Consider the following 13,111-nt stretch of genomic DNA (forward strand, 5'->3'; position numbering starts at 1 on the left):
ATAATGAGCTACTTATTTAACATGTTTACATGGGAAAAGATTCTATACTTTACTTGCTTGGATACTGACTGTTTTCACATTATCCAGATGTAGAGATCAATGCTTACAAACTTGCAGCAAGAAGGACTTGTTCTGCCTGTGTTGCTTTGGATTTGGCTTTTTCATTTAAAAACAGAAAAGCAAGTGTTTTGGACGTTTCTCAGTCCAAAAGGATATAATCATATTTTAATTATGTATATATGAATTAATATATATATATGAATTATATATATTATATAATATATATATATACTATACATATATTATGTATATATGAATTAGTATATATATATATATATGAATTATGTATATATGAATCTATTTGTCAAGGCACAGGTTGTATATACAATGAACCAACTTCATGCTTTGTTTAAATGACCCCTATGTGGGATAAATGGTACCTTGTTCCCCATTTTGTGGAAAGTTGAGGGAAGAGTTACAGAGAGACAAAAAAGCTGTTAGAATCATAGAATATCCCGAGTTGGAAGGGACCCATAAGGATCATCAAGTCCAACTCCTGATTCTGTATAAACAGTAAAGGGAAATAAATCAAAGCAATCATTAAATAAATTATGTAAGGCGTTTGCATACTTACAATACGTTTTGTGTGTGTGTATATATATCCATACATATATATATATCACACACACACACAAAAACTATACAGACTAACAAACGGGTGGTGTATCAGCATGTGTTGAAACAGTCTTTCTTTTCATGTCCAGCTTTGGAGTAAGTGGTGCTGGCTAATGCAGTAGATTTTTCTTGTGCGTGTGTTGATGTGTTATTCTCCCTTGGGGACTGGTTCAAGGAACAAGCTTATTTTATCTTCTGCTGATTCAAAAGTAGGTTAATAAAAATGTGGGAATAGTGTTCTAAAATGCAAGTTATTTATAAACCCACTCTTCCCCAGTGTCGGTTCACAGGACACTGAGCAGGAATTGCTTAACTAGAGTACTCTAGGAGGTAAAAGTAACTAAATAAGAATATATTCTTTGCCTCAAGCCTGTATCCTGTTACAGACCACTGTTTTCGTAAATGTTTCTTGGCTTCAAAAGTGGTCAGAAAATGCATGTCAAATCATTAAGTGAAAAAAGTGAATTTGTTCTATTTGTTCATCTTCTATCAGAATGTTATTTTTAATTTTGGAGTTAACTAAATATCTTAAATTAAACTGTAGTGAGTTGCATGTGCTTGAGTGCTTGGTTCTGTTTCTTAAACTACTCAGGTGTTTTTGAATAGAATTCCACAACAAAGTCTGGTCTACTGCAACACCCACCACAAATGGACAAAAAGGCTTTTTTGGGGTTCCTCCCACAGCCTCTGGAATTGTCAGGAAATGGCTTGCTTTGACTACTCTTTTGATCAAATGATATTGGCAAGTTAATGTTAGAGAAAGCTAGTCCTTCTAGAGTTCCACTGAGCTTTCTATTTTCTAGTAGTCTTGCTAATTATAAACCAAACTGTATGTACGTAAATAGGCTGGTTTTATTCCTTGCTTTTTGAGTGCAGTTTCTGATGTTTGACTTCATAAATTCACAAAAAAAAAAGCATAGCAAGGACATAGTAACATAACTAACTGCTTATTTTTGAGCAGGATGTTTGGATCAGGCAGAGAACATAACTTCACACGTCCTAATGAAAAAGGAGAGTATGAAGTTGCTGAAGGAATTGGGTCTACCGTGTTTCGTGCTATTCTGGTGAGTTTTTACGGAGTAAAAAAAGGCAGGTACTAAAAGTATTGTTAGGGCAAGCACTGTAAGTATTAAGAAATGTAAGTTCTTTATTTAGCCTTACTTATGTATCTGGACTTATTGGATGGAACAAACACTGTTTTTCTGTATTGTTCTCAAGAGGGGGAAGTTGTTTGACATGAAAACACTCTTAGGTTTTCTAGATAACATGCATGTGAAAGCCAGGGTGAATACATAAAACCAACTAAAAAAAATACAGACTGCCAGAAATCTATTTACCTTCTATGCATCTAGTTCACCTAGTTCAGATATATTCTATTCATTCCGTGTGCTAAAATTAGTTAAAATACACTACTGAAAGTTAACTTACTGCAGGCCACAGGAGAAAAGCAAACTTCAGTCTCAGAAGAAAATGTGCCCTTACATATTTCATGTCTACATAAAGAAGTAAAGATGCTATACTGCTTTGTCAGTGGAAGTGAAATAGCAAAAGCTGAGTGAAGTGTATATATAAAAAGCATCATACATGCACCAAAATGATTTCTATTAATAGTTTTTGCTTAAACAATTGTTTTAACCAGAGCTTACTGCTCTGAAAGCAGCTATCTGAGTAACTTGAAGAATTTGAGGACAATAATATTCATTAAATTGTATGTTTCTTTTTACAGGGTTTTATTGTGGAGAAATAATTTGATTTTTGAGGCTGAAATGTATTTGTCAGTAGATGTTTAAGTGATTTGTGCTTGTTTGTTTGCTGCATTACCTCAGGATTACTACAAGACTGGAGTGATACGCTGTCCTGATGGGATATCTATTCCTGAATTGAGAGAAGCATGTGACTATCTCTGTATCTCTTTTGAGTATAGTACCATTAAATGCAGAGATCTCAGTAAGTATGGAACTTTTAAAAATGACTTACATTGTATAAACTAATATAAGCAAATACATGGAGGGATTAATTCTGAATTGTATCCTTTAGTGAAGTAAGGAACATGTCTGATACTACATGAGCAAGATACATCCTATTACATCCTCTTACATAATATGGCTCTAAAGATGATGGATGTGCAGTTTGTGAAGAATAATGGTTTAGATATTGAATTATCTGATATTTGGATATTTTTCTGCTATGGTGGGCAGTGTGGAAGTCTAACAAGTTTAAACTTTTGTGATTCATTTGCAGTACAAATACAGTAATGTTAAGTAGTATCTTTTTGCAGAAGAGAGAGAGGATAAGTTATTCACCTCCTTGCTTATGAGAATTAAGCTGCGTTGCTAGCAAAAGTACAGCTTTGCTGGTGATGTAAGGCTCATCTGAGCGTGTAGCAACTGTCCAGCTTGTTTCTTCCTGAACACAGGCAAAGCTTTGGCTGATGTTTAAAATGAACTGGCCTGTCTTTGATTCCTGGGATCTCGTGTTTGTGCAGTGCCCAGTGACACATGCAAGCTCACAGTGCGTTGGCTGCTGAGTCACATTCAGTGCACCTTGTCCTTAGCAGAAGGATTTCACAGGCGATAGTAGGAGGATTTTGAGAGGCATTAGTTTTAAGCTAATTCTTATGAAAAGTGGGTTGCATGTGCTACTCCTTCACAACTGGCTGAAATAGTGTTTCCTTTTAGGAAGCCCAAGAGGAGACTTGCATACAATTACCAAATGTTTAGTGGTAGTAAAAACATTAAGGAGATCTACTTGAAGTCATGCCACTGTCTACCCAACAGAATGTTAATATCTGCAGGACAATCCTATCAGTTTGAACTTCTGGTGTGGGTTCTGGTAAAAATTTGAAAAAGTTCTGATCTTACACAAACTAATAAACTAACAGTGTCTTTACAGATGTCTGCAGTAAATAACACAAACAGAACTGCCGTGTTTCTTGCTCCTGCCTTCATTTCTTTACCAAACTTTAAAATGTCTGCTTTTTAAAATTTTGTTCCAGGTGCTCTCATGCATGAATTGTCAAATGATGGTGCTCGCAAACAATTTGAGTTTTATCTAGAGGAAATGATTCTCCCATTAATGGTAGCCAGTGCCCAAAGTGGTGAGAGGGAGTGCCACATTGTTGTGCTGACAGATGATGATGTTGTTGACTGGGATGAAGAATATCCTCCACAAATGGGAGAGGAGTATTCACAAAGTAAGTTTATTTTCATTGTTTCCACCAAGCCATCTCTATGGTAGAGGTAGTAGTCAGTGTGCTCATTCAACTTATTTATACATAAGCACTGTTAGCAAAGTGTTTACAAAATCCTTAATGCTTCACAAAAGCTTTGCTTTGGCAGTTCTGCTTACTATTTTCCTTTGTTCAAGCATATGTTGCGTGTTATGTTCAATTAAAAAGAGGAGATAACTTTTAATACCGGTCAATGAGGTGGGGAGGAATTACTTTTTCAGAAAGTGCTCAGAAAGATGGATAGGAGTCATGTTTATTGTGTGAGAGTAACTGGGGGGGGGGGGGTGTCAATATTTTGAAGTGTAAGAATTTCATCTATAGATGAGTTAAAGCACTGAACAGTGGTCTTCCCTGGATGTATGGTGTCCTTGCTGCTGGAAATCTCTTCAATGTGAAAACTCAGAATTCAGAGTTTTGAGGGGAATGTAGGAGCTTGAAGTACCCTTTGTACTCTAATAGCATAAAATCTTTCTAGAAGTCTCTTTAAGCTGTATGGCTTTTTTTTAAAAAAAGCTAACATTTTTGGAGGATGCTAACCTACAGCCCTACCTAAAATGTGCGGCCCACCTAAAATGTCTGCATGAATTCCATCTTAAGGGGGTGGGGAAAGAAGTCCTTTTCTGTAGAGGGGCCTGGGAGTATACAGAGTATATAATGTGGTTGATGAATTGTCTTATTATATTCCTGAATCCAGCAAAAAACTAAGTGTATGAGACAGGATAAATTGATAGGGGAAAAAACCCAAAACACAAAACCAACAAGTTTCACAGTGCCTTTGGCTACTTTTATCTGATTTCTGTTTTGGATATTTTAAGGAGTTTTTAAGTCTCTCCCCCTCATTCTGAAATAGAATTACATGAGTAGAGCAGGACAATGAAATCTTGCTGTTTGTAGGATTAGAAATATAAACTTTTAATACAATTATTCCTAATTAAAATATATTTTTAGTTATTTACAGCACAAAGTTGTATCGATTCTTCAAATACATTGAAAATAGAGATGTGGCCAAATCTGTTTTGAAGGAAAGAGGACTCAAGAAGATCCGATTGGGCATTGAAGGTACGAAAAGTATTGCTTACAACTAACTCTTTGGAAAGCAGGTCTGTTGTACTTGCCTGCTTTATGATCATCTGTACAGTTAAAGAAATAGTGACTCATCTTTCATATTGAGGCTAGATGATAAAATGGCTGGGAGAGTGGTACCCAAGAAACAACTGGTCCAGCTGGAAAACCTGATTACAGGCTCATCACTAGTCTGCAATATTTTATATAGCTGCTAGACTGCTTACTGAGTAACTTAGGTGGTTTCTCCTGTCTTACAGCTGCATTTAATGCCTTTTCCCTTTATTTTTCATGCAGAATCTTCTCTGTTCTTACTGTACTTTGAGTCATGGTGCATTTTTACAGCTTCGTTCTGTTCTTGGCCTGGTGCTTTTTTCAGGGCTTGAAATGAAAAAATTAAATTGTAGGTAGATGTTTTCAGGAAATACAAACCTATCAAACGGATCACTAAGATGCAAGGAAATATTAATCTGAAATAAAAGTCCTGTAAATTGAGGATGCTGATCTGTAAAGTCTCAGCTTTGGCCTTGCAAAAAACAATTACAGTTAGTTGTCTTAGATTTTTATCATGAATATAACAACTGGGTTGCTCTGTATTTCATTTTCTTTCTGATTGTTGGCCCAAATGTTTAAAAATCCAGTCTTTGTAATTTGCAGGATTTTTAGCATTCACTTACCAAGTTGTCATGGTTACATTTGTAACTTGCCAACCAAAAGCAAATGCTTTAACAGCTTGCAATCTTCAAAAATAAGTTCAACTGAACGAAGTGCAAGCCTTCAGACTGACATGCCATTAAACTAAACAAGAACTGTTTTTGTCTGTAACACTGGCTAACACCAGATTATTTCTGCTGGCATTTTTTGTTTTAGACAAAGAGCAACTATTGAACTAAATTGTAATGCTAGTACCCCACAGTAATATGCAATGAACTAAATTGTAATGCTAGTACCCTACAGTAATATGCAACTTCCTAGTAATGAAAATCATTGCTTAGGGCAGAGGGGAGAGATGACTTGAACATAGCATAACCAGAATTGATAATTGGTTTAAAACTATGTATTTTCTGAACTGGGGGAGCTGGGCAGAATGTGAGATGAAAGTGCTAAGACTCTGCTTGGGAACTTAAACCACAGATCAGAGCAACACTGCTCTCTACTTTTGAGGTCCAGTTTCTTGCTTTCCAGGTTAGTGTATTAAAAATAGCCTGACACTTTTGGTCCAAGGAAAAAGCAACTGGCTTTGCCTGTAAAATTTGGAGAGTTGTCTTGTGACAACATCCACATTATCAATAGCGTTAGTCTCTTTCGTTACACTTTCTGTGGTATTTTAGCATCTGTCTCTATGTTGTCCCTGCTTAGATAACATTAAGAACACCACAATTGAATGTTTCCATTCAGGATGCTGATAGTAACAACTACTAATTTTCATTATGTTTCCACATGTTGCTTTTTGTGTGTGTGAAGGAAAACCCTGAACTAGACAGTACAGGAAATGTTAACTTATGCTGTATTCTGTATCTTAGGTTACCCTACATACAAAGAGAAAGTGAAAAAGCGACCAGGCGGAAGGCCAGAGGTGATTTACAACTATGTCCAAAGGCCATTTATTCGGATGTCATGGGAGAAGGAAGAAGGAAAGAGTCGGCATGTTGACTTTCAGTGCGTGAAAAGCAAATCTATCACAAATTTAGCAGCAGCGGCAGCAGATATACCCCAGGACCAGCTTGTGGTAATGCATCCTACCCCCCAAGTAGATGAGTTGGATATTCTGCCTATTCATCCTTTACCTAATAACAGTGAGATGGATACTGAGGGACAAAACCCCCTCCTCTGACCTAGACTGTTATGAAAACAAAAGCATGCTACTTTAAAGTGACTCTGTACTCAATTCATATTACACTGCAATTCCAGTTTTCTCCATTGTTTAACAGCGTTTAGGATATTGCAGTATGGACCTTTTAAAAGTCCAAGGGGAGTATCTGATTGTTTTTGAAAGAGTACAGATTAAAACATCCTGGGGTTACAGTTACATACATGTGTTTGTTTACCAGTAGGTTTGTGACATTGGTTATTTGTACGCTGGACTGTCCTCACTCTTAAGCCCATCAAAAACAATGGGATGCTGATGGCTAGTGTACTTCAGTATTGTTACACAGGGGTTAGTATGCAGAATTGGAATTGATAGTAGCACTTTACAAATGGTTGATAAATGGAATTTCAAGCCATTTTTTATAAACATATTGCACAATACTAACAGTGCTTCTATCAAAATTATTAATTGTAAATAGTTTTGCTCTGAATAGATTGACCCTTTTAAAGTTATTGTATATGGTTATATATGGTTGAGCACAAGACTACTTACCAGTGGGTTTTTGGATTGAGGACATGATTCAATTACCCATGTAACATCTTGTTAAAGTTCTTCAGTGAATTTTTTCACTTGTTTGCAGCGTGAGCCATGTTCAAAAGTTGTGAACGATAGGGGCTTTATCTTAAATTTTGCCTTACCTTAATATATGTTCACAAATATTTATTTACTAAATTTTTCATAAGTGTCATGAAATAGGAAAATGCAAATAGTTCATTCTTCATTTATTGATGATTGTAAACAAGTTTTTCATGCAAATAAAATTTCCATTATTTTAATGAGTTTGAATTATCCGTGAATTAGATTAAGTATACAGATGAGTTTTGAAAGTTGCTTTTCTATTCCTCAGGGTGGTTGGAGATCACAATATTAACCACCTCAGTGAAAAACAGGTATTACCTAAAATTAAAGAGAACTCTGTTGCACTGTCAGACTGTCTTAACTCACCTTATTCTTTTAATTTTTTCTCTTAGTTGAAATAGTAATTGATGAGTAATAGCTTCTCTATAAAATTTATCAGTGACAGAATGCTTTAAGTGCATGTAAGGCATTGTTTTTCTTACCTTTTCCTCCAAAGCTAAAGAATTGATAAATAGGCAACTGCTGCTGCATGCATTTTCAGCAGGGTTTTATCAAATTTATTTATCAAAGTAAATGCTCCATCTTAGAACAAGGGAAACATTTATTTCAAAAATATTTAACTGTCTAGTACATTACACTTCAACAATATTTATAGTAAAGGATTCTTACAAGAATGAATAAACAGCTTTATGGTACAATTGGTATAAGAAATATCCACATGGGGACTGTTTTGCAGTGTAAAAACACACCATACATCTGAAATGGTCATTTGCATATAAAAGCTACCACTGATGCCAGTGAGTTGCACAGTGATTTAAAAAAAAATCAAACAACAAAATCCAAAATATACAGGTATTGCAAGCTATACACAGCTAACCAAATCAACACAGAACACTGTAGCGGGTTACTCCACTTTGTCTGAAGTTACACGTGGTAGAATAATGAATTGCATTCTCTTATGGCTTTTATGAAATTCATACATAAAAGCTTCTCAATCCAACAAGCTTCACAGACTGTAGAACTCCACCAATAAATGCACTTTGATATTTGGATGTTGAAGCGAGGTGCACCATTTACAAGGGCCATGGCAAATCACTGAAATCCACAGGGCCACCAAGACCTGCATCTGCTTCAAGAAGGCTCATGATTACTGCCATTGCTGCTTCATCATTGCTAGGGCTGCTGGAGCCTTGATCATTGTCAAGCATGTCAATGCCTATATGAGAGTTCTCCCCTGTAAACATAAATGCAGTAAGTTGTCAAAAGTTGTTTTATTGTGTGCACTTGCTGTGGTCACTTGTCATATGACTTGAAGTACAATATCTGAACAGGCTTAACTATCTGGGGAGGATTAACATGTTTGATATCCAGCTTACCAGAGTTTCAGGGATACAAGTGACACCTGCATGTCAGAGCACAAAGGTTAGGTCACGTCTTAGATATGACCAGACCAGGACCGTGAGCCTTCCTTCTCATCTCCAGTTATGAGAAAGTATTCACAAAAATCAGGTCAGGCATTCAGCTAATTCATACCACTTCAGCAAGAGAAGAAAGGTATCCAAATGCCACTTCAAAAATGGTAATACAAAGTAAGCTAGCAAAGCAGAGTGCCAGGATACTCCTTGTAGCTACCCCCTTAAGGTGAACAGAGTGGTAGGGTAGGTACTGCAGCTGGTAAAAACAGGCCATTTCTAATAGCCATCATCTTATCTGTGTGTTTAGCTGATATTGAGGTGCATTTGTGTATGACTTCACTTACCAAGAATAGAGGCGTTGTCAGAATATGGGTAACCAGAGCTGTCTTGGATTTGCCCAGATAGTAACCCGGCTGAAGAAATGTCTGGAGTGCCACCATTCAGGATCTTGGAAGAGAAGAGAGAAACCATAAAACAGCATAAAATGTTGCATTAAGTCTCAACTGTTTTATATTAGGATTTTTAATATAGGAAGGATGGACTTCCTGAAAAAAAACAAACACCTAAAGGCTAGTCAGACTAATTGTAAACTAGGAACTACCTTCCTCTGTATTATGCACATCAAACTTATCAGATAGTAGATCTGTTCCTTTCTGGTGGGGATAAGTCAGCACTACATGCTAAACTTCTGAAAATAACTTCTTAAAAACTGCTAGAAAAAGTCCTGAAAGGATGTTTGGGCATCATCATTGTAAATATTATATCTACAAGTAAGAGTAATCACAGCTAACTACAGAATGTTTTTGAATTTACAAATACAGTGCATGTAAAGTATTGCCAGTTAAGATCCTCAGTTTTAGGAGTACAATCCTCCTAGGTAGAGGGAGACTGCATGGGCTGAGTATTGTTCCTGGCTTTTAAGTCTTAATTTTTTTGGTACAGAGCAGCACAGCACTACCATGTACATCAGAGCTCAACACCAAGCAGAAGCAGAAGTGCCTTCTCTGGGATTTTTAAACAAATAGCAAAGGAATAGCTGAACCTGAACCATAGTTTTGAACTGCTCGGATACGCATACACTAGAAAGGGAGTATTTCTGAGCTCCCTTTTGAGGGCAGCATCAGCTGGAACTTATGTTCTTCATAAGAAACTTAGTATTCTAAGGAGAAATATTGAGGGAGTATACTATTAGAAATATCCACCTATCTGTGTGTATTTTCCTTTATTCCATTATGTTGTAGTAGCCTGTTATATATGTAGGTGGTGACTTATTCTTGGGCAGAAGGAGCATGAATGACTGTTCCTAGAATTACAACTCAATTTGTTCCAACTTTAAGTTTTATTTTCAAGAACAAGGCCAGAAATTGAAATATTTAGTGTCAATTATATGTTCCAGTCAAGCAATTCTTATGTATAGTCATTGCAATTTCTGGGAAAAAAGTTAAATCTGAGGCAGTGTGTGAATGCACAGAATAAAGATTTGGATAAGTGCTCTTCCTGCCTTGAATATGACATCTATAAGTAGCAATTTACTAAATGACTTAAATGCAGCCAGTACAAGTGCTTTGGAGTTTAAGTGTTAGTAATGGTATTTGAACGCTACTTAAGCAATCTTAGAAGAAGGCATAATACATAGAATTGATTTAAAAATAAAATGTCTGTGCACAGTGAAGTATCTAATTGTCATATTTTGTGCTACACCAGTATAGTATAACTTGTAATTCATTTGAGCATCATTAAGTGCTCAAATGATAGCAATTCCAGTGTTCACCAGTATGTGGTGTGAAAGAGTGGAGGATCAAGAGACATGAAGAGAGCTTTTCCCTACAGCTGTTTTTAAAAAAAAAAAATATGTAAGGAGCAGGGGGATTTCCAAAGCTGTCAGTGCTTAAGAACTACTGGTCTCTGCGCTTTACAGACTACTGTAACAGGATTTTCCCCCCGCCCTCCCCAAGAATACCTTGACCTGTTGTTAAACTTTTTCAGCCAAGCAGTTAAAAGTTCAACACCATGATTCTATATCACAATCTCAATTTGGGTGTCACTACAAGACTGTAAAGATTGTCCTTACCTTCTTGCTTCCTGGGGAGGATGTATCAGGCGGTGGTGTGCTGGTAATGTTCAGTGGACTTGAACCACAGCTAGACGGTGATGATCCTCTTATCCTATTGTATGGGTAACACAGGGAATGAATCTACCAAGGGCTTTGAGACTTAGGTGCCAGAGACTTGGAGTTTCAAATGCCAATCTTAATATCAGGCATACAGTGTTTAAAAGCATGCACTTTATTTTTACAGTTTCCTCAATTTTCAACATTATTCAAATCAGCAGCAGTAAATTTTCATTTGCAGCTAGATAAAGTCTGTGGATAAGTGTCCCGGCTTGCCCAGTCTACAAACTTAAGCTCTTTCTCATGCTACCCTCCTTCTCCCTTACTTGTTCCTGTACAGCCTTCACAGAGATGGAACAAGGAAAAGGTCTTGGATACTGAGGAAAACCTCATTTTTTGCGTATTACACTTCAGTTTCTATCAGCTAAGAATGTGAGCTCAGTTCCACTCCCCTAGACTCGTTAAATGGGCTACTGCTACACAAGTATGCTGGACATGTGAAATAGTTAATATATGTATATATATTTTATTAATAACATATTCATTATAGAACCGACAAATTCACAGACTAAATGGAGGTGGGATAGTTACAAAGAAAAGCAACTGGACATGGGAATTTTATCCTTGGCGGAGTTCCCCTGGGAAAGCTGAACAGCTTTGGAAATAGTTAACAGCTGCCAAAGAAGGACTAGAACTAACCTGGGGTCTTGAAATAAAATGAAAACTGCCTCAGATATTCTGAATAGGTAGCTGTAGATGTCTACTTATACAATGCAATTGTATCATTATGTATTTAGTTTGAAGAAAAACCTCCTTACTTCCTTTTAAAGAACAATGCTGATTTTCTTCTTACTTCATACCATTTTCTCTCACCTGTGAATCTCCATGATCTCTTCAGCAATCATCCTCCCTATTTTTCCTGCCCCAGCTCTTGTTCCACCTGGAATGCCAGGGACAGTAGGATGGGTCCTTTTTGGGCCACCTGAAACAAGTAGGTTTCTAAAGTGAGATAAACGCTTGCACCTGTATTCCAAATAGCATTGTTATTAGGCATGCAAAGGTCCCACAGCTTGTCAGAACTACCTAAGCTTTATTTACTTTTAATTCCAACAACTGTTGAGTATCCTTAAATATATGGAAAGCTCTGACTTTGATTGAGCTATGCTGTCTCTCTTAGACATCTAGGTACACCTATTCTGACTGATCCGAATCTGGTTGTTTCAAGCACCTGGTAGTACCTCTTGTCCAGACATAGTAAAGAATAGCTCATCATAGCTGCTTTATTCTGTAGCTGAATAGGCTCATCTCCAGCCGTGTTTATTTTTTGCTTTGTGTGAAGAACTTAACACCACAGACAATACGGAATAAATCTGAGTCACCTGATGAACACAAATCAAACCTCTGTAGGTAACTGCAAGTATCTAAGAAGGGGGAAAAAAGTGAGGTCTGAACAGTTAGAAGTCCATTGTTTCTTTACACTTGCACAAAACTGAAGAGGTAGACAGGGAGGAGCCTGATCTATTCCAAGGCATAGTAAAGAAAAGATGCCATTCTGAAAGGGGAAGAAAGCCATGTAGTATTGTTTATGCATAACAGATAATTGTCACCTTTTAGAAATTTATACTTAACAACAGCAACCTTCAGTGTCTTTTTAAAGCTCTGACCCATCAGGAGGCAAGAAGGTTCGCCTAAAAGCTCATCAAATCCTTAGCAGAACCGGAACCACTTGAAATTAAGCTTTACTCAATCAACTTTATTTTTCTGGGGACAAGAACTGTCAGTATAACAACACTGCATGTCTGGTTTCATCTCAAAGGCAATATTGTGGCAAGAATTAAGTTTAGAACAGTTTATTTTATATTTTTTCCATTCTCAAAAGGCCTGGACACTATATTACTGCCATAACTCCCAATTTGATTACTAGCCCTCATACCAACATAGCAGCCTCTCTTCCTACCACACTGCTAACTGCTCTGTGCTTTGCTATCCTTCCTCCTCCATAGTTCACTTACTAAACCTCATTTTTCAGAAGGGAGATAACTGAAAAACCCAAGTCTCCTGAAGTTTTGCACTGTTTTGCTAAGCATTTGTATACAACTTATGAAGTAATTCCAGACAAGCACAATATCCTTGTTCTATGGCTGTAAGTGCATAGCTGATAAAAGTAGTAT

The 13,111-nt window shown here is 36.8% G+C and overlaps 2 protein-coding genes across 15 annotated transcripts in view; one reads left to right on the top strand and one right to left on the bottom strand.

The window, feature by feature from the left end:
- Positions 1-7,612, top strand: part of BTBD10 (BTB domain containing 10) — a 30,278-nt gene extending 22,666 nt beyond the window's left edge. For all 5 annotated transcript variants that reach the window (XM_080593051.1, XM_080593048.1, XM_080593049.1 and 2 more), the window contains 5 exons: positions 1,637-1,739; positions 2,502-2,622; positions 3,671-3,868; positions 4,853-4,963; positions 6,490-7,612. In XM_080593051.1, coding sequence (XP_080449177.1) covers positions 1,637-1,739; positions 2,502-2,622; positions 3,671-3,868; positions 4,853-4,963; positions 6,490-6,800 — 844 coding nt within the window. In that variant the 3' untranslated portion in view covers positions 6,801-7,612. The remainder of the gene's footprint in view (positions 1-1,636; positions 1,740-2,501; positions 2,623-3,670; positions 3,869-4,852; positions 4,964-6,489) is intronic.
- Positions 7,613-7,949: 337 nt separating this feature from the next.
- The window catches only part of BMAL1 (basic helix-loop-helix ARNT like 1), a 49,247-nt gene continuing 44,085 nt past the window's right edge, over positions 7,950-13,111 (bottom strand). For all 10 annotated transcript variants that reach the window (XM_080593045.1, XM_080593047.1, XM_080593039.1 and 7 more), the window contains 4 exons: positions 11,814-11,922; positions 10,902-10,995; positions 9,175-9,277; positions 7,950-8,649 (listed from right to left, as the gene is read on the bottom strand). In XM_080593045.1, coding sequence (XP_080449171.1) covers positions 8,489-8,649; positions 9,175-9,277; positions 10,902-10,995; positions 11,814-11,922 — 467 coding nt within the window. In that variant the 3' untranslated portion in view covers positions 7,950-8,488. The remainder of the gene's footprint in view (positions 8,650-9,174; positions 9,278-10,901; positions 10,996-11,813; positions 11,923-13,111) is intronic.

The sequence above is a fragment of the Anser brachyrhynchus genome (assembly GCF_964034855.1).
Source record: "Anser brachyrhynchus genome assembly, chromosome: 5".
In the NCBI taxonomy this organism is placed as follows: domain Eukaryota; kingdom Metazoa; phylum Chordata; class Aves; order Anseriformes; family Anatidae; genus Anser; species Anser brachyrhynchus.